The following is a 21,850-nucleotide window of genomic DNA, read 5'->3' as shown; positions in this document are numbered from 1 at the left end:
TAGAGTAAAATTAAGAGTAAGAGATTTTTTTAAAAATCCAGTAAGATGTGGTATTCTTCCCTTTGTTTTCCAACAGTTTTACTAATAACTGACATAATACTCCACCTCTCTGGAAATGAAGCAGAGTCATGTAGCGATGTAGGTTGCCTGCGCTAATCCTGCTTTGTGTGCTGCAGCAGTTGAAGGAGATAAAGTGCGGGAGAGAAAGTATAATCTTTCAGCTAGGACAGGTGAAAGCTAGTCTGGTCAACTAGGTTGTTTCCCTGCTTCTACTGGCAAATTCCTATACAGTGTGCCTGGGTTCATTTAGACCGAGCGTTTCATATATGCTTGCTAATTTCCCGATTTCTCTTTAGGCTATTTGAACTACTGGGACATCATAGCATAAAATGTTGAACTCTTCCCAGTGCTATATACATGAGTGTGGACTGAACTTTGAATAAATGAAATGAAATTGGAGGCAGCCCATGGCTATCTAAGATTGAGTTTCATTTTTTTTTTATATTAGTCTTTCTGAGTTTTAGTTTCTCACTTTCAAAATGAGGCTAGTAACAATATTTGTTTCACCTTTTTAAAAAAATGTGGAAAATGTCCATGAATCTTTGAGATATTGCACTGGAAGAGCCCACAAAAATATGCCCAATTCTATCATGAAAGCAAGACTCAAAAAAAAAAAAAAAAGGTGAGGCCTGTAACCTGCTTGCTCAGAGTCCTCCCTTCTGCATTTCAGGGAGGCAGAGGTACCCGTAGAAGAATGCTACCTGATTGACATAGCTAAAATGATGCATGTGCTCAAAGATAATGATAAATGTTTGTACAGGCAGCCTTAAATGCAGGAATTTCCTTACTTCCGAGAGGATTTATGTATTTAGCAGTGTGTTCCTAATGTAGGCATTTGAGGGATCTAGGGAGGGGGATGCATATAATCCTGCAATATAAAACTGAAAAGTATTGGTGTGCCCCCAAAAGCTAGCAGTACAGAGCAAAACTGCAACAATTAAGTCACTGCTACCACTTCCAAAAACATTGTGAGGTTCTCCTGAGTAAAAATGATTAAAAGCAATAAGCTCAGTTTGTTTCAGAGTTTGTGAGGTTGGTCTAATGAGAGAGGACTAAAAAAGTAGAGAATAGAAGGGCTGGGCATCTCCAAGCCATCAAGTCTTGCTGTTCCTTTAGCACTGCCTATACCACAGACTTCAACCACTGAGGCTTGTGAGGCTGAGGCAAGAGGAAAAGGTGGTGCAGCTGTAATGCTAATGCTCTGCTAAAACTGCTATTACCAGTGTTTATTACAGCTTGTGTGGGATAGATGAGGTACACAAACACCAGTGGTTCCTAATGTGGACTTGTCAGGTAAATGCATACCTGTATGAAAATACTGATAAGATGTACCTGTGTGCTCATTTACACAATATCACAGAATGGTTGAGGTTGGAAGGGACCTCTAGAGATCATCTAGTCCAACCCTCTGCTCAGGCAGGGACATGTTGCTATGTGCCTGTAGCCTTACAAACACATACAAATCTCAAGAACAAACATTTTCATTTTATCTTTCACAATTTGAGTAAATGTTAAGGCCTTTTTTCTTTTTTTTTCTTTTTTTTTTCCTTTTTATTTCAACTACTTGGAGATGTAAAATGATCATGGCACAAGTCTAAGTAGTAGCAATCGACGTTTCTCAATCACTGTTCTTAATAGCAATAGCATTACTGGTAATAACAGTGTTGTATACTATTATTTGATATTAATTTATGATTTATTTTGTTTTCCTCAATTTCTAACTAATATTTTAGGGTTTAATGTTCCTATTCTTTCAGGGTAACAATTTTGGGTCTCAGACCTTTGCAGGCTGAGGTTAAAATGAGGTTAAATACTAGATAAAGGAATTATGTGATTTTTGACATAGGAGTAGCGCTTTCTCTGATGGTTTAAAATCCTGGGGAGGGGAGGAGGGAAGAGAGACAGAAAACTTTTAACTAATATGACAGTTTCACCAATTAAAAAAGTCTCTTGCATAGCTTTATATTGAGACTTCCATATTGTTTTTAATAGCTATACTTCAAATGTATTAATGTCGTCTGAGTAGTGTTGGTGTCCGCCAAGTTAGCATGCACAGAGCATGGTACAGCATGCAGTATCACTTACTTCTTGTAAGCTGCGTGCCTCAGAAGGACAGTCCCTTCCAATTGCAAACAAGGGCCTCTTGTCTGAGCTTGTGTGATACAATCTCTCTCTTTTTAGGAATCTGACCTGACTTTTCGGTTGGCTAGTGGCCTCGTTATTTGGCAGCCCATGTGGGAACACAGGCAGCCTGAAGTTTCTGCCTTCAATGCCCTGGTTAAACCACTCAGGAACATCATTACAGGTCTGTGACTGCTGCTCTTGAGACTGGGATTTCTATCCCTTGGCTGGCTGATACTGCTGCATGTTATGTAGCCAGTGTGTGTAAGGACTATCCTGATACTTCAGACAGTAGTTTAAGGCTGCTTCCCCTCAGAGTCAATCAACATTTGCATAATATTTAAGTAGGAGAGGAAATGAAAGCCCTTTGCTCTTTAATAGAGTTATTACCTGTTGTCTTCCTTAGGTACTACAAGGGTAGAAGTCTAGCACCAGGCTCAGACTGGTGGGAAAATCTCACCAAAACTGGCAAGGGGCCTATTAACAGCAAACAATTAACAATGAATTGTTGTCTCAGTTTGGGACCAAAAGAGTTAATTTTTTTCTTCAAGCCAGAAATGCAAAAAATCTACTTTAGAAGCTTTGCGATGTTTTCTTTGGAAGAAGTTTGATAAGTTGAACCTGAATACCTTGTCGTGTGGCAGGATTTCAAGAATCGTCATCCTGATTGGTGATGCCCTTGTTTTCCTATGATATCGCTGATCAGACTGTTTGACATTCATGTATTTCCCATAATGCATCAATTGTTCAAATTGGAACTCACAGTACATTCAGAGATGTAGAACAGAAAAGGAAATATTAAAAAAGGAGGAAAATGATCCCCAAAAGACAGGCACTATTATATACCAGGAAGACAATATTTAGTGTCAAATGGAAATAATATTTAAATTCAATTTTTTATTTTTTAAAGAACAAAGACTTTCTGTAAATGATGTTATTGATAACACAAGGAAAAGAATTGTGGAAAAAAAAATCTGTTTGTTAATGCTTATTACAGTTAATGCCTGAGAAGTCTGACACAACATAGAGATGCTGTTTTGTTTTTCTTCTGTTTTTTTTTTCCTAATGGGCAAATCACTTATCCTTTCAGTTGATATGACTTACGTGTGTTTCCTGAAGTAGCCTTCCCTTTGTTTTCTTTTATCAGCTAAGAGAAGTTCTCCTACCAACAATCAGAGTGTGATTTGTGAATCCCCTAATCTGGACACTGGACGTACAGAGGTAAATTCAGTGCTAAGGTTAAAAGAACTAACATAGGAAGCTGTGGGCAGGGGGAGAAACAAAAGTAAAATTGGTAAGCAGGAGTCTCTCGTGCAAAAATTGAAACAGCATTTGCAGTTATTACTCCAAATTATTTCATATTCAGAAATTACAATTGCTTCTGTGTCCCACCTTCCTGCTTGCTCTTTTGTCACAGTTCTCCAGAAGGGTCCCAACACTGCCTAGAGAGGAACTGAAAGGTATTGAGTAGAGTCATTGGGATCTCCTTGAGTATATCTGAACTTACAGGATTGGTGCCTTATCTTACCTTGAGTAAGAGCCGTGTCTTACCCTGTTCCTGGACAGTGTGTAGCACTTCGAAGTCCCAGACTCGATCGAACTCTAATGGTGTTATGCCTAAGTAATAGTCATGTGTGGGTGCAAACTGCACTAAGAAAATTAATATGGAAGATATCCTGATGTTTATATACCAATTTCCTTTTATTAAAACTATCCGAAGGGACTGCAAGTGGTCTGTGAGACAACCCAGCCAGATTCTGTACCTGCAAAGGCTGCTGTCTCAGCATGTCACCGTGGAAATTCCTTGGATGGAAGCATATCCTCCCAAACCTCTCAGGAGAGAGGCGCTCCACATCCCAGGTACAAACCCTGTCACCAGAAAGTTAGGCTCACATAAACCTGTATTGACTCCACAGAAGTCCAAATCTTTGATATGTGGTTGTCTCAGCATGCCAAAGGTTGTGGATGCTTAACTCAAACCCTTAATTTAACCCATCTCAGTTCTAACACGTGGATGATGCAACGAGATGGTGACACTTGATATTCAATGCCACTTTCACTGAGGAAATCTCCAGCTGGACTGTTGTGACAGTTTCTTTGGTCTTTTTAATAAGTTGTTTTCTCCTAATTAGAGAGACTTAACCTGCAGGTGCAACCATCCCTTAACTGGATTCAGTCTCAGGTGGCTAGTATCTTTTCTGGCTTCCTTCTTTCCCTTTAGTAAAGGCGTTTGAAATAAGCTCCTCTCTGTGGCCTTTGTCATGGCTTCATTGTATCCCCCTGGTTAGTCAGCTCACTGTTCACTCAGGACCAAAAGAAACAGACTAACAAAAAAGTCTAGTTGCATAAATATCTTCCCCGTTTGTCTTATTGAGCTCAGGCCAAGGTTTTCCAGTATGACACTGATAAATTAACCTCTTTAGACTTGGGTAAGTAAAGATAGAGCCAGATTTTCAATAGCGCTGGACACTGGCTCTATCATGGAATAAATTAAGCTGGTGACTGCTTAACAGTTTCCAGGGGATGGAGAGGGAGGAATGCCTGCCTATATTTTAGATCTTTGTGAATTTGGGAGTCTCACATAAACTCCTGTTGGAATTTTTGATTCTGGTGCTTATCACCTTTGGGAAATGTCATATCCACAGCACCTAAATTTTAAAAAGTTGCTTTATTAGAGAAAAAGAAGAAATGTGGGATGGAGTGGCATTCTGAATATAGTCTATAAATGGCTCTGACTACTCAAGAGTTTGCACCATTTCACTGGTGGAAAGGGCAAAGCTATTCTCTATGGTTCTAATCCTGTTAGGCAGCTTCCCTTGGGATTTTTTTAATCAAGGCTGCAGTCCTTATTTATTTATTAGCTTGTGTTAATGTGAGCTAGTGAAATTGAAGCTGTGCTGTGGGTTCACAGAATTGCCTGCCTACGTATGAACACTCCTGCTCAGAGTGTGCACAGGCATAAAAGAGAAATAAACAGCCTTTTAGGAAGACAATCAGGTGATCAGTTTGTCAGGCTCCGTCTGGTGGTTGCTATGGAGCTGGAGCTTCAGACGAGCTTTGAAGAGCACGTCATTATGTCTCCTCATTTGCAGGTCTCCTTGATGGGTTGAAACTGTACAGGGAGCACTGGTTGCTGAGCAACAGACAACTGGGATCTGATATTTGCTCTGCTCCTGCCAGCCACAGTATTCCTTTGTCCTTGGGTCCAGCCAGAAGGCAGTTGCAGGCACCCAAGGGCTGATTGGATGGATGAACACTAGACTTTATTCTAAATGAAGCGCAGGTTTTAATTAGTGATATCTCAAACACTTCTCAAGCAAATGACTGGTTCTTCTGATCCTGGAATCTCTGCTCTGTGAGATTTTTCTGTGTACAGGTGATGCTTTAACACTGGAGCAATTAAATCCACAGCTCTTGATTCAGCTGCTTTCTTGAACACACTGCCTTGGAAAGAGACTCTAGTGACAAATATTTCAAAAGGAGAAAATGCCCGGTTTCAGGCTGCATAGTGCCCTGAGTGCGCCATTCAGGGAGGCCTGAATTAGTGTTGTACTCGCACTCGTCTGGATCTGGCAGTAGGGCTGGGGAGCATCATCCTATATGTCCTGTATGCTGTTGAGAAAATGGGGTTATTTCTATGCATTTATATCTTTGTGTTGAATAAATGCAGCCTGTACAATCTTGACTGCAACAAAAGCCATTCTGCCATCAGTCTTATGTGGGGGTGGGGTGGGGGGGGAAGATAATATATTTTTTTATCATTGTTTCCTCCTTTCTAATTCAGTTGTTGTGTTTTTGTTTTGTTTTTCTTTATCAGCTCATCTTAAAGTCATCAAACTTACACCTTGAATACAGCACTAGGGAAAAAGCACGCAGTCTATAGATTGAATGTAGTGACATATGCTGACACAGATGGGCTGGTCTGCAGTCTCCTTTGGCCTGTGGAGCTGGCAGCAAACCAGCTCCAGCAGGTTTGACTTCTAAATGCTCGAAGACCAGCCTTCCCACCTGCCCCTTTTTCCAAGCCTGCAACTTATATGATTCCAAGTGGTGTCAACATATCGCTGCACACTTTTTTCTCTTTTTCCAGGCCTATACTGGCATTGTACGTGCAGGGTAGCTTTTGTAGTCCTGAGCAACAGACCAGCAAAGCACTTAGGCACTTAGAGGAATTTCACTGAAGTCAGTGGTTGCTGCTCACTGCTGAGTGGGCTGGTGGTTTGTGGCCTTGAACTCCTCTCTTCTCAATGTGGTACCCACCTGGAGTGGGCTGCCCTGCCAATGTCTACTGCATGTTTTTCAGCAGAGGTAGTAATATAAATATTTTTAAATGAAATATGTGGTGTTTTTGTCATGTCTCCCAAATGCCTGAGAATACAACGTACGCACTTGCTATTGATTTTTATAGAGTCTAAAAATTGCAATGGTACCGAGTTCACAGGAATATCTTTCTAAGACACTGAGCAGAGATTTAGGAAGAAATGAGAGAGGAAGGGAAGAAAAAAAAAAGGAGGGGGGGAGGGGAAGGGTGAGGGGAAAGGTGTGGGACAGGTCTACAGCATTTCTTGTCCCCCAAGCATTTCTCGCTACCTTTTGCCATGTTTTAACTTTTACTGACAGATGATCTCCTACCAGCAAGGTGCAGAGGGTTGATCTAGGGTGCATCTCCTGGGTGAGAAATGGGGAAGAAGTCCTCCAAAGACTTACGCCAGAATTCGTTAACTCCTTTCACAACTTTTGTTTTTAGGCTGTCTATAAAATTGAACATACAGATATTGCATCAGTTAAAGTCAGATCACATTTGCAGTCCTACAAAGCATGCAATCAATGCAGCACATAAATGACACAAGGGATTCTGCTGTAACCACCTGACTCCAGGAGACAGACCTCTGTCTTCAGTCCTGTATTGTTTACACTTTATTAGAGGCCTGTGAAGAACCTGTTCCTGACAAAGCAGAATAAGGTCAACAGTTACTGTTGAGTCACTGGCAAAAAGATTCCTTTGAGACCAAGCCAGAAACTGCAGATTTTCTGTATAGAATGGCCTGGTTTTAGGCTTTTGTTTGAGGGGAGAGAAGACTGGAAGAACTGTAACTTAATCTGTCTTGATAATTTCTGTGGAAGTATGGGGGTTTTTTTGTTTGTTTGTTTGTTTGTTTTAACCTTAAAAATATTAAGTTTGGCATGTTATTGCAATAAGACTGACTCTGAAGAAAGAAATGGTCCCTTGGAAAAGATCCTTGATTTCTGAAATTGTTGGAGTCTTTTTTCAGGCTTACCACAGACATCTTGCTTTTGCTATGTTCAAGCCTCAAAAAATTCTGTGCTAGAAACCGTCAGGAACTGATACCACCTAAAAGGCCAGGGAAGCAATAGTCCAATTTCTAGCACAACTTGGCAAAGAGAATTTCCGTAACAGTATCTTTTAACTTGCATAAGTGTCAGTTTAATTGTATTAAATAATTAATTTAGCTGTCCTGCCTGCTTGTTGTGTATGAGTGTAAATATTTGATTAAAATATATTGCTAGTATGTGAAGAGCGGGCGAGTGAGTTGTCTGTTTCTAGCTAGACAAATTACTCATTTAACACAGATGCTCAAGGACTATCTTCAGACCACAGTTTAGGAAAGCAACCCTATATGTAAGAAGGCACTTAAAACATGTGTCTGAGTTCCCTAGGGACCTGAAAGCTAAGTGTGCACTTGCATGTCTTCAGGAATGCTCCCTCCAACAGGCCTGAGTGTCAGGGGTTGGTTTCAGTGTCCCTGTAAGCCCAAGCAGGCACAGCTATGTGAGCATCCTCATGATTCCTACAGACAGCAGGAGAGCAGGACAGCTCTTGATGAATGGGCAGATTCCAGGCCAGTTAGTAAAGCTCCTAGGTATTTTGGGAAAAGCAGGTTTGTATGCCAGTATAGATGTGACTTCTAGCTATCAAAGAAAAACTTTGGTTTTGCAATATCAAGAGTGACCTCCATAGAACAGCTGGACATACAAACCTGCCACACCCTCCTTGAGCAGTCCTTTATTGCCAGGGCTGACTATTTAGGGAGGGCTTTAGAGCCCTGAAAGCTCCCTGTTCACACTTCTCTCTTTTGAAACAGGGTGTCTATGGTGATCCCACCATGCCAGAAGTCTCGCTATGCTACCTACTTTGATGTGGCAGTCCTGCGCTGCCTGCTGCAGCCACACTGGTCGGAGGAGGGCACGCAGTGGTCACTCATGTACTACCTGCAGCGGCTCAGACACATGCTCCAGGAAAAGCCTGAGAAACCCCCTGAGCCAGAGATCCCTCCCCTGCCAAGACCTCGCAGCAGCTCTATGGTGGCCGCCGCACCCTCCCTGGTGAACACCCACAAAACCCAGGTGAGCAGCTGCTATCAAAAGCAGCAACTGTGCTGATGCTAGAAAGCTGTGCTTGGATGCCTAGGGAAAAACACAGCTTTGGTAGTGGTTAAATTGCCTACAGGTCAGCTCGATGCCTTGCTTCAGAAAAACAGTCATAATGAAGGTGTGGAGGATTAGTTAGAATTGGGGATTACTGGAAGCTTGTGAGTTTGTTTGAGAGAATCAAGCTAGGGTGAACTGTTATTAAAACTCTATAATATGGAAATATCCTAATGTGTTTGTCAGGAAAAAAAAAACATACTGCCTTGATATTGCAGCATAATGCAAAGCTCTCTGGCTTAACCACCCAACAGAGAGAAGGGGAAGTGTGCTCGATACAGCGCTGGACATTCCATGTGACCAATTTTGTTAAAATGTTGGAGCAGATTTTGCAAGCGGTGACAGTGAGCAAAACCTCTGTGTTGTTATTATTGCATAACGTATATATTTACACTCACTAGAAAAATCCTGGTAGATACAATATCCTGATAGGTGTCAAAATATGTTCCTCATTGTCCTGGAGAAGGAAGCCTGGACTCTTGAGCTGGATACAGTAAAAGGTTTTGTTTTAGAGCATAATTTGTTTTTTGTTTGTTTGTTTATTTAGGGTAGCTCACTTCTGATCTAGGGATAAAAAAAAGATGCTGCTGCAGCTCCAGTTAATCTCGTCATTGATTTGTGCTACTTTTAGGTTGTGAACTGTTTTCCTGGTGTAGATTTCTAACAGCAAATTCTGACTTAGTAGGTTGGTAAAATTGCCTTATAGAATTTAATACAGGATTCTATTTTTGTATCTACTATTTTCAGTTAATGTTGCTGTCTGTTTTTGGTTGGTTTTTTTTGGTCAGAATTCTCTAAATTTTGGATATTTTTTCCTTAAAATCCTTGCCTTCCATGTCATAGAGATCTGGCAGTTTTTGAACCCTTATTTTATAAAGGAGAGAGGTGGAATATCTTTTCCTGTCATACCAAGAGCCCAGATGCTCATAAACCAGAAAACAAATATAAGTAACATAAATATCACTAGTTTTTTTAAATCTCGGGATTTTATAACCATTCACATGGTTTTGGAAGGTCTAGTGGTTACTCAAGATCTTAAAGTCTTAGAAGTGTCAGTGCTGTTAAAATTATACTATATTTGAGTATAATTTCTCTAAACTGTTGCCTATTTCATTCCTGTAAAAGCTCAACATAGCTTCATAAATGCTAGGTGATACAAATTACTATTCAGTCTTATTCTGCTTTTGTATGGGGATTTTATAGGATTGCTCTGTATGAACAGGATTTTTTTTTGTAATATTATCTTCTCGAGGGAATGCTAGTTAGGAGAACAGCCCATGAGAAGCTACTGCTGTAAATGAATTTTGCTGTTTCCGTGCATGTCCTGTCACTTTGCCTTTATCTGAACAACTGAGTTATTTTCCATGTAACACCATTGCTACTAGTGGAGCAAGGCCTGTAGTCAGAGGCTCTCAGCACAGCAGTAACACAAATGGAATTGTCCTCCTTGGGCACTCTTTGCACCAGCATTGTGCTGAGTTTTCTTCAGATAGTGAGGGACTTTTCTCCTTTCACACCCTTGGCTTTTTCTTGCTTTTCCAGATTGCTTCTCTTGTTCTTCACTAACATTTTTCTGTTAAATCCATTTGGCAATTCCACTGGGTACTTTTAGCTGTTAAAGTTCAGGGCATTCTTCCCTTCAGGACTAGATTTGATTGCATTTGGTAACCCCTGTGACAGTCTTGGGTATTTTTACTGTACTTCATCAAACTGTAATCCTGTTTAGAAAGGTTTCCAATTTATTAAGCAGAACAGCTGTGATGGAGGAGGTGAAAGGGTCTTCTATGCAGCAGAAGTTTCAGCTCATTTCTCGCTTCTTTATAACACTGAATGCTGCAGAGCATATGGAGACACCTAGGCCCCAATTTATTTCAACTCACTGCAGGTGCTTAACTGACCTTCTTAAATTAGGGCTTCCATCACCCAAGTATTTCTGCTGGTCAGAAGAGAGAACACCATCTCCAGTGGATAAAGCAAGGTTCATAAAATTTGTCATTTCTTTGTACCAGCACAAGGAGTTTTAAGATGACTTTACCAACTCATCAGTAGGAAAAAATCAGTGGATATGCTGAAAACCTGCATTTTCCGTCTAGAACTTAAATTCATAACCAGATGTCATCATTTTTGTTCAGAGCTTGAGGCAAGTAAAATTACTGCTTTTCCAGTAGCTAATTATGTTCTTAAAGACGTGATAGCACTCACTGTTGTTGGGCTAGCTTTACAGTGGCAGCCAGAAACTGATTAAAGACAAAAACAACTGCACTCAGATCAGAAACAGAGCAGTAGAATTTCTGGTAAGCTGCAGAGCAACAGAAAGAATGTGGTAATTATTAAAGGTAAAGGTAAGTTAGCTTCCTGCATCTCCTAGTCTCCCCAGAAGTCTCATACTTGTTGTTGTTTGTGCCTGAAATCACATTTCAAATATAATCTTGGCATAAACAAGTTTGGATCAAATGTTAGGAGAACCCAAGAAATGCCTAATAAATTGAAGAGCAGAGTAAGAAAAGATTTACAATGAAACATGCCAAAAATGCCTGTTGCAAAGCAAGAGGGGGTACTGGATGAAGCGCGAGCAAGATCAATACTAGCTTCCTGTAGAAAGTGACTTTAGTCTGAAGATAATTCAAATGAGAGGCCAGGGCTGAAGCCTCATTTGCTGTCTATTGGATTTTGCATATGGCTTCTTTCTGGAATCTTTGCTCATATTTGTAAGATGATTCAAAAGTATGTATTGAATGTCTCCGACTGAAAACAATGTGAAGAAGAATCCTTCTCTTGTGAGTGGTCTTCATTCTTGCATTGATTTAAAAAATAATTGAAAAGATTTAAGGGTAGTCTTTGACTAGTGTGAAAAGTCTTGGGAAGTACATCTGGGCTCCAGCATGCCAGTATTGCAAATACTGCAGCTGATGTTTAGCACTTCTGCTACAAAAACTGTCACTGGCTTCCTCTGGACCTTTGTATGCAAAAAGCTAACCATTCATGTGTATTGCACATCTGGGGACTGCTCAGCCAGGATGTAAACCTTCTGTACTAAAGGAGTCGCTTCTTTTACTACTCACATATGGCCCCTCTGGATTGAGAGGCAGAAGGGTTTTTTAGCATGATCCAGTCCTTCAGCATAGCCTATCTAGCGGGGACGCGAGGAAGAATAAGGAAGAATAGCATCTCAACTTGAAACAACTTGATATTTAGGCAGAAGAAAATTATCCTGAGAGAATTTGGTGAGGTCAGCTGCACAATCATCTCATGAGAAGTAGCTTCAGATCTTTAATAAGAATAGATGGCCAGGAGCTGAGTTTATGCCACCTTTTATAGCAAAGTCTTTCTCTACCATAAGCAAATATAATGTGTGGCTCCGTGCAAAAGGGGTGCAGAGTGCCCTCTACAGAACTGTCAGTAAATTCCAAGTTTTTGCTGTCTTGGGATATTCTGCGCTATAGAGACTCTCACTTATGGGAAGAGAACTGTTATATAGACAAGTAATCTAATCCTGGAGAGCTGTTATTGCAAGTGAAGGAAGGTGACTCACTAATTTAAAGTCTTAGGTTTCTTTAGTGGGTAGATAAAGTTGAAAGTGAGTGTTGCCTCACTCTGATCTCTCTTCCTTCCCACAGAACAACCCACTTGCCAGCAACAAAAGGCTTGCAACTTTGATAGGAAGTCTTACACTTGTGAAACTATAATACAAAAAAAATTACAAAACAAATCTTTCTTGAAGGGACCTTACTGCTTATTGCAGTTCAATTCTAAAATATGCTATTAAAGGATTATATTATTAAGGACGTAGTCTTTTGGATCATAAATAAAGTACTTCATAAAGGGTGGCCTTCATGATTGCTTGTAAATGTAAAACAAGGCCTCAAGGAGATCATTTGCCATCCAAGGTCATACTCAGGGTCAGAATCACAGTAGACTGAGTCTTGCTGGCCACTAGACCACATCAATAGCAACCTCTGTGGCTTTCTGTAGCAGCACAACAGCCAAAATATAAACTAATTGATAACTTTGGAAGCCTCTAAATCTTTACAATTTTCTTTAAATGCAAGAATGAAGTTCTGTGTGCTGAACTGAAGGGTCTTTTCTTCTACAACCCTCTTATGACAGATCTTAGAATTAGCTCTATTTTTAAGTTGATTTTTTCTCCTTGTGCTTATTGTCCTCTGTTGGGAGTTGCAGGATCTTACACTGAAATGTAATGAGGAAGAAAAATCACTAAGTACTGAGGCGTTTTCTAAGGTTTCATTGACCAACTTGCGTAGACCCGCAGTTCCAGATCTCTCCACTGACCTGGGCATGAACATCTTCAAAAAGGTGAGTGGAAGAAAACTGTACTGTGATTTATCTATGGTTCTGGCCAAAATGAAAGGCTTAGAGTGGAAGGTTAGAGGTGAGCCGCAAACACTTGTCTTATTCCCTCAAATGGTAGCTGCATTCCTCAAAGCTGTCACCTGCTGTCATCTCTGCTCCTCTTGCTCCTACAGTTTAAGAGCCGCAAAGAAGACAGAGAGCGTGAGCGCAAAGGGTCAATTCCTTTTCACCATACTGGGAAGAAGCGGCAACGAAGGATGGGGGTGCCCTTCCTTCTCCATGAGGATCACCTGGATGTCTCACCCACTCGCAGCACCTTCTCCTTTGGCAGTTTCTCTGGAATTGGAGAGGACCGGCGTGGCATGGAGAGGGGAGGATGGCAAACCACAATATTAGGTGAGACACTGTTTTCTGTGCCCAGGCTTTGTGTCATCTGCCCTTAGAGAATAGCAGGGGCTCTTTATTTCTCCATCAGTCCTGTTGCCATCTTATATCCTTGGCTCTCTTTGCAGCATTACACAACTGTTTTCAGAAGTGATAACTATGCTGACAGCAGGCCTTGAACTTGCATTTAAGCTCACTCGTTCTCTGAAAATTACTGTCTTTGCTGGAAAAGGCTAGTGGAAGAACCTGTTGCCATGACTGCACCACCTGAGTGCTCTTTCCCTGAATGGTAACATTGGACAAATGCAGCTTAAAATTGATTCAAGTAATGGTTGCAACCTCTTCTAAGGAAAAATCTCTGGAGTGGCAGCAATATGGCCATTAGGGTTATGGCAAAAAAAATACTTGCAGTTTCCCTCAAGTGAATTTGGATGCAAAATAAATGGGGTGTTGCTTCTGGTATTTACAGAGATACAGTGTTTAAATATTGAATCCTTCAGGCTTCTGAGTTCACTGAATGGCTTCTACGCATTGTTTCTGTTTCACTAACTTACCCCTAAGAACATAGATTTTCATCCTGCTTACCTCCTTGATATGGTCAGCAGCAAAATGTTTGCCTCATGCTGTGGCGGAGTCTTCTCGTGTCCACTTGTTTAGATCTCACCCCTCTCGTAACTTGTCACTCTGTGGGACACATGACAATGAGTTTATCCAAGTGTATTCTTAGTTTTGCACACGTTTTTTCAATAGCTAGTATATTGCTGACTTGTTCAAGAATAGCAAACTTGGTTTACAAAATGCTCCTTTATAGAAAGGAACATCCCAAGAAATTTGTTAAATTTTGATCTCAGGGGCATCCTGGCTTAACTTTCAGTTGTTTTGTTCTGACTGAAGCCAGAAAGTCCAGGTCTGATGGTCAACATATCCTTCCTAGTTCAGAGGCAATTTCCTTCTTTCAGCAGGATCTTCTAATATGTAGCTTACTATTCCTGGAGAACTTCCTTTGCTTCAGCAGCCCTCATCCCACTATACCTGTTCTCTTCAATATGTCTATTTCTATGCTTCACCTCAAGGTGGGGAGTGTTTCAAGCACTGAGCAGTCTCATTTTTTCCCTAGCTGCTGGCAGATGATGGTGGGAAGGGGTCTGTTTCAGCTAAATCGGTATGTGTTGAGACAAAGAGCCTTATGGCGAGTTTGCACAGTCTTTGTGTGCCACACCATTAGGGCCTGTTTGAATCTGCTTCACAGAGGCCTTGATTTTGTCTCAATTCCTTCAGTTTCTAACATCAGGTACTGTCTCTTGCCTCCAAGCCCTTCTCAGATGTGTGAGCTAAGTATCAATTCCTTGACCTCACCCTAGGAAAGTTTACCAGACGGGGGAGCTCTGACACAGCAACGGAGATGGAGAGCCTCAGCGCGAGGCATTCGCATTCTCACCATACCCTGGTCACTGACCTGCCGGACCACTCGAACAGCCATGGAGAGAACACAATCAAAGAAGGTGAGTTTAACATAGTAAAAAGGTGAGCTTAACATTTTCAAAACCAGTGCAGAAAAACAAGAAATAGATACCGTTGCTAATTATCAAACTTGCTAACTCGGGAACAAAATTTCTTTGTTCTATGTTTTCATTATCATTATCTTCACCATACAGGCATCACTGATTGTCACTAGAAAGTCATACTTGCCAGCAAATAATCATATGACCTCATATTAGGTACAGCAGGTACTTCTTGTCTTAGCCGTTGTCCAATTTGTAGCCTAGTTCCAGGTAGTGCCATTGACCTTAGAACATTTCTTTTATAAATAGGCGATGGTTGAAGACTATGTTATTTTATTCATCAGAAAACATCATATAGCCTTCAGTATAAGTATAAGCCTTCCATTTTCTTTGTAGTGGTGGTGCTGCTTATGAGACCAGATGTTGGAGCAGTACAAGTTGCTGAGCAAGCCAAAAGCTAATCGCCCTATTAGTAGGACTAGAGTTAAGCTGATTGAGCTGCCAGATCTACCTAACTGCATAGCTGGCTGCGATCAATTTAAGGTGCCACGAAACCAAACTGTTAGAGCAACCTTGGAGTTGCAATTTTTTCTGGTGACCAATGATAATGTTTTAAAAAAAGAAAGAAATGTATCTGTGCTTTTGTTCCTTTACCCACAGCAGGAATTAGGAACTTGTCCTTTTTGCACTGTAAGCTACATCTTGAGCTTCTCACCTGTTAGTAAATAAGCATGGCCTCATTTGATAAGTGCAGAGAAGGAAATTCACAGGTAGCCATTTTCTTCCTTGCAGTGCGGTCCCAGATCTCTACCATCACTGTGGCCACCTTCAACACTACCCTGGCCTCATTCAACGTGGGATATGCCGATTTCTTCAGTGAGCACATGCGGAAACTTTGCAATCAGGTGCCCATCCCTGAGATGCCCCATGAGCCGTTGGCATGTGCCAACCTTCCCCGGAGCCTGACAGACTCCTGCATCAATTACAGTTGCTTGGAGGATACGGATCACATTGATGGAACCAGTAACTTTGTCCACAAGAACGGCATGCTGGATCTCTCGGTAATTGGCAAGGCGTGCGAAAAGCCAGGTCTCTCTTCTGTCAATATAGCTGTACCACTGGGATCAGGGTTTTGACGGGCTTTTCCTCTACCTCTTTATATGACTTCTCTCAGCAGTACATAAAGGTCAGTCAGATAAATTTGTGCGTATCATAAAAGTCTTTTCTGAGTTAGTGCAACTCCAAATACTCCTCTCAAGGAGTGCATGTGCATGTGGAATGCACACATCAAGTCTTCCAAGTGCTATTATTTAATGGTTGTGCTCCTGAGGCATGCACCAACTTCCCTGTAAAATAGCATAAAACTGAACACCACCTTTCTTCTAATAGCACCTTAAAACTCACCTTTGCTGCATTCCCCCTAATGACTTGACAGCTCCTGGTGCACTGAAGCAGTGTTCTTAGGCTCACAGATGTCATCTCATGGTTTCCCTTTCTGCCTGACTGTGCCCAGCCTGTGATCTCCTGTCTTATACTTGGATTGTAGGCTTTTGGGGTTGAGGGTTGTGTCTTCTGCATTCTGAGTTTGTACAGTGCCTGCTATAATGAGCTTCTGGTCTGTGACTGGAAATTCCAGGCACTAAGTAGTAGTAGGAAGAAAATAAGTCTGACTTTGGAATATGATGTTTGAATCTACCAGGTGGTCCTGAAGGCTGTTTATTTGGTTCTGAACCATGATATCAGCTCCCGGATCTGCGACGTGGCACTGAACATTGTTGAGTGCTTGCTTCAGCTTGGGGTGGTACCCTGTGTAGAGAAAGTTCGGAGGAAGAGCGAGAATAAAGAAAATGAAGTCCCTGAAAAACGACCAAGTGAAGGATCCTTCCAGCTCAAAGGGGCTTCTTCTGGAGGTTCGGCCTGTGGATTTGCGGCTCCCTCAGTCAGCGGAGCTGGAGATGGAGGAGAAGAAGGAGGTGGTGGAAGTGGTGGAGGGGGAGGAGGTGGAAGCGATGGAGGTGGTGGAGGAGGAGGAGGGCCCTATGAGAAGAATGACAAAAACGAAGAAAAGGTTTGTCTTGCTTCCCTTTATAAAGTTCCTAGGGATACTTTAAGGTCTCTAAAGATGAGCGTGTCTGCATATGCAACTGCTCTTCTGTTTTTCTTACCTTTTAATTTGCACCAAAATGAGAGATTATTTTTATTTTGGTGTTCACAAGGGTTCCTTAGAAGAAACACAACTGGGAATTCAGGCACTGCGATTATTGTAACAAAGCAGCAGCCATGAGCAGATTTTGTAGGCATGGACATTTTCATTACCCTGTCAAATTCCTGAAATCCTCAATTACAAAGAATTTTTAGGTGCATTCAGTAAATCTTTTGAATAAAAATGAAATCTAGTGTTAAAGTACAGTTGGTTTACTTCTTTGACCGTAAATCATAAATTTTTCAATATTGTTATGAGACTTGGCCAAGACAGGCTGCTGCTCACCCCCGAAGTTGCAATTCATAGTAGCACAATGCCTTAGACATTTTACAAAGATTTTTTTTCTGCCCAGGCAAGCTAACTCTCTATTTTTCGGGCAGAATTTGTTTTCCTTATATATATATATATATATATATATATGTATGTGTGTATATGTCTATGTATATATATATATATATATAAAAAGTAGTAAGCAGTGAGTATTATTAACAGCAGATTGTAAGAGATTTCCCATTTATAACATGACTATTTAGGGGAGTTGAAAGGGCGGGTGGCCCCTAGAATTAAAAGTAATTAATTGCAGTAGGCATTTCAAGAGTAATAGCCCAGTAATGAAGTGTCTGAGACAACAAATAATAAGCAATTTGTATAGAGTAAAATATTACAAGTGCCAGTGGCTGGGCCCGTGGTTTCACACCATGTTTTCTTCTCTGATTCTTAGGATGAAGGCACATCTGTCAGCACCCACAGGCTAGCACTCACAATGCTGATCAAAATTGTGAAATCTCTGGGTTGTGCCTATGGTTGTGGAGAAGGACATCGAGGGCTCTCTGGAGATCGCCTGAGACACCAGGTATTCCGGGAGAATGTAAGAAAATTAAAGCTCATTAAAGTGTCCTACTTGTAATTCTGACATCAGCTGCCTGAGATCACTGTCTGCACCCTCTGTAGTTTCCTGTGTACTGGCAGTAGATCTGTTGCTGTTTCTCCCATCTTGCAGACCATGGTGCAGCCCAGCCAAAACAGATTTTCAGCTGTCTTCTTGCCTTGTGGACTCTTGGGCTTGTCTGGAGTACTCCTGAGGCCCATGGTGCTTCTGACCACTCCAGCGGATGGCTTGGTTAGAAGAGACAAATGCATGGGAGCAAAGCTTCTGTGTGGGGTATTATAAATCATTCTGACATTGGCAGCACCCCAATAGAGTGGGCTGTTTAGAAGAGCAGCTATTTTGAGTTGCATATCAGAATTCAGAAGTCTGAGGTGTAACTATATTCACCTTTCCTTACACTGATTATGACCAACTGCTGCTGGGCTGCTCCATCAGCTCCTAATAGTTAGAGTGCACTGTGTATGCAGGCATGTCCATGTGGCGAAAGGAAGTAGAAGACTCGTGCTTTAGGGAAGGGCAGTGGGGGTGGTTGCCTTTAACTCCTGACGTTTTTGATTCTGCCCAAGTTACAACAGTAGAAAGTTCCCAGGACATAGTCCAAACTTCTGACTCATCCAGAAGTGTTTTGAGTCTAGGTCTTGGGAATCCTCCTAAGATTAGTCCAGTGCACTGTCAGAGGCAGTCTCTAGCACATGCTTCTTCCTCACTTTCCGTGCTTGCAGCACTGAGCATTCCTGATGTCTATAATGAGAAGTTTCCCTGTGCTCATCCATGGTGGAGGGTGGAAGCCAAGTGTTTCTGCATGGCTTTGGTGAGTCTGAGCCATGCCAATGGTGGTGCTATAATTCGGTTCTAGGCTCTGAGCAAGCTTGCTCGGAGGTCGATCCGCTGCCTCCTTATCATACAATATTCTTGTTAGCCACACTTTTTGGTCCTTAGGAGACTCCTGTAGTAATGTCAGTTCTGGACACAATGGGACAGGTTGGGTCCCAGTGGTAGCAGCATAAAGGTTCTATGCAGAGCACTGGTTCATCAGAACAGCAGAGTCATGTTGTATTGGAGATGAGTCAACAGACGTGCATAACATTAAATATAAATGAACAGGCCTTTTGGAGCTAAGGGTTTTATAACGACTCATTGAGGTCTTTATGGGACAAAGTTTTACTACAGTTTTAAGTCTGCTGCTTTTTTTCTGCGTGTTTGTTTGTCCAGACTGCTTTGCTTGCACCATCTGTGTTGTCTGCATGCACTATTGCATGTCTGAGTTCCCTGGAAAGCTGAGCACCCTTTTGTAGGCAGTAGGAAGAAAACGTGATCCCCATAGAGCTGATATGTCAGACTTCTGCTTGGGTGCCATTGGGATCGGTACTTTGCACTAAAATGTTGACAATTAATGGCTTTTAAATGAAAAGTTGGTTTACATAATATAAATTGATGACTGGGAGCAGGTTCATCAAATGGATGGGGTCTGAGCTATAGGCTGAAAATCAGAGGCCTGAGGCTGAGAACCTGTTTCACCAGGACAGTAAGTCATGTGGTGTGTTCCTACTTCATTCATGTTCAGTAAGGTTTTCTTTTTCTGAGTAAAAGTTGGGGAGGAAAAGAAATGAGACATGGCTGGGAGGGACTTCAGCATACCACCACCTCCAAGCAGCAGCACCCATTCTGGTGCAGTGCTTCCTTGTGCTGAATTTCTTGTTTGCTTCAGATATGAATTCATTTCCTGTTATAGGACCTGAACCTTCTGACTAGGAGAGGTTACTTTAGACAGCATAGTGGAGCACTGGCAAAGCAAGAGCAAAATAAGGACCTCAAAATATTCTACTTCTCTTAACAAAGCTCGGACATGTACTTTGCGTGATTTGGTTTGATGAATGTCATTGCAGGCTCAGAATTGCCTCACAAAGCTGTACAAACTGGATAAGATGCAGTTCCGGCAGACCATGAGAGATTACGTGAGTAGGGATTCTCTCAATAATGTGGTGGATTTCCTGCATGCCCTACTGGGATTCTGCATGGAGCCAGTCACTGACAGTAAGTATAGCTGGCATCAGAAGCTATCACTTGAATGTTCCTGAATGATAACTGTCAGAAGGAAATTATGCCTTTTCCTCTTCGTTTAAAGAGGAGAAAAAAGAAGTGTATTTCTACCATCAGAATGCAAACATCAAATCCTCAGCCAGTGTAGATCAGCATAATTCCAGTGAAGGAGCTTTAACTCCTCTGATTTTACCACTCAGTGGTCTGGCCTAGATATCTGCATTACCTAATAGAGCTAAAATTGAGGGCCTCTCTTTTGATTTAGCCTACCTGCTGTTCGTGGCTTCACAAAGAAAATATCTTCCCTCATCTATGCTTCAGGCATGAACTTTTCTGCTTCATGACATGACCTGATGCCAGCTGGAATTGCCTGTATTATCCAGGGTTTATTGTGAATGGAGATATAATTGAGCATTAAAACCCTCTGCAGTGCCGCAGGTGAGGCAGTAAATAGTGAGAACAGATTCTATAAACAAGAAATGAACACACTGATGCACATGTCTCTGCAGTATGAGTCTCTGTGTGTATATATGAGTATATATTCTTCCTTTTTCTTGTTAGGAAAATGATTTCAGATGCTATTAGAAGGACCAAATGTTTATGTTTGGTCACTGCATACAGCAACAGTTAGCAGTGGTTGTTTGCAGTATTGGAATACCTGCTCCAAAGCACACCAAAAGTCTGACTGATCTGTTAGTCCATTTCTGATCCCACAATTTCAAAGAAAGCATAAAGAGGAACTATGTAGCAGGCTTTGGTGAAGAAGATGCCCACAGAAAGTTTTGGCAAGTGTTCATCAATTATTGATTGGCTTGCTTTGAAGCCTGGCTCCTCATGCTTTTGAAAGTCTTTCTTTTCAACTAATAAAACCAGGATTGCTCTTGTTATCTGTGTAAATGTGTAATTCCTTTTTTTTTTTTTTTAATATATAAATTAGAGCTTGGCCTCTTCGGGTGCCTTTTGAGAACAGCATTTTTCAAATTTAGAAGATTTTCCTTTCATGGGCATGAAGTTTGCCACTTTTCACTTTAATCAGGCAACTCTTGTTCTTTAGAAATAGTAAATGTAAAAGCTGGAGCTATTGTTCAAATTTACTGTGTTATTTTGTACATCTCTTAAATGAGAGGTGTGGATAAAGGAAAGCTGAACTGGCCCTGATCTTTTCGATCCATTTTCATACTAGAATAATTTCTGGGAAGATTCCATCCTTCTCATTTATTTTACCCTTCCATTCAGCTATATTATTCATGAATATAAACCTGCATTTATCTATATATATATGATACCTGCCTTTGTCCAGTGTATCTGAATACCTTTACATGTGTCTTTAAGACATCTGTTTTAAATTGTTCTTTACAAGAGGCACTTGCTTGTGCTTGAATTTTACAGACAAAGCTGGATTTGGGAATAACTTCAGCACAGTGGACAATAAGTCGACAGCCCAGAGTGTAGAAGGTATAATTGTCAGCGCCATGTTCAAATCATTGATCACTCGCTGTGCTTCCACAACACATGAACTGCACAGCCCAGAAAACCTGGTAAGCACTTGACTTCATGTTTGCAAAGTTGCCTTTTCACTTGAATGTCACCAGTAAGGTTTTAGTCACGGCTGAATTCGGTCTAGGCAGATCCCATGGGCATAGCAAGCTATGCAGTCATGGGTGAAATGTGAGAAAAATGTCATGCTTCTGTTCCTTCCTGTTTGGGAGCTGACATAGCCAAAGTAAACTTGGGCCCTCTGAATCGTGGTTTCTTCTGTGTGCAAACAGCCTTTTTGGTGATTTTTAACATGAACTTAACCCTTTCCAAGTGGATTAGTAGCACTTGGCTGGAATAAGAGATTAATGAAAAGACCACAGCCAGCATAAATCAACTTTCAGAGAAGATAAAGCC

At 41.3% G+C, this 21,850-nt stretch overlaps 1 protein-coding gene across 1 annotated transcript in view; it reads left to right on the top strand.

Annotated features, from left to right (window-relative positions):
- The window catches only part of UNC80 (unc-80 subunit of NALCN channel complex), a 110,163-nt gene that overhangs the window by 11,216 nt on the left and 77,097 nt on the right, over positions 1-21,850 (top strand). Inside the window, 12 exon segments of the mRNA XM_088523702.1 lie at positions 2,242-2,365; positions 3,329-3,402; positions 3,902-4,041; positions 8,286-8,547; positions 12,808-12,942; positions 13,113-13,335; positions 14,685-14,825; positions 15,618-15,886; positions 16,525-16,893; positions 17,750-17,896; positions 19,804-19,951; positions 21,347-21,495. Of these exon segments, the coding sequence (XP_088379828.1) occupies positions 2,242-2,365; positions 3,329-3,402; positions 3,902-4,041; positions 8,286-8,547; positions 12,808-12,942; positions 13,113-13,335; positions 14,685-14,825; positions 15,618-15,886; positions 16,525-16,893; positions 17,750-17,896; positions 19,804-19,951; positions 21,347-21,495 (2,181 nt within the window).

Source organism: Tinamus guttatus, unplaced genomic scaffold (genome assembly GCF_059628265.1).
Source record: "Tinamus guttatus ecotype Peru unplaced genomic scaffold, ASM5962826v1 Tinamus_guttatus_pri_ptg000197l, whole genome shotgun sequence".
Lineage (NCBI taxonomy): Eukaryota > Metazoa > Chordata > Aves > Tinamiformes > Tinamidae > Tinamus > Tinamus guttatus.
This window is presented reverse-complemented; position numbering and strand designations above follow the sequence as displayed.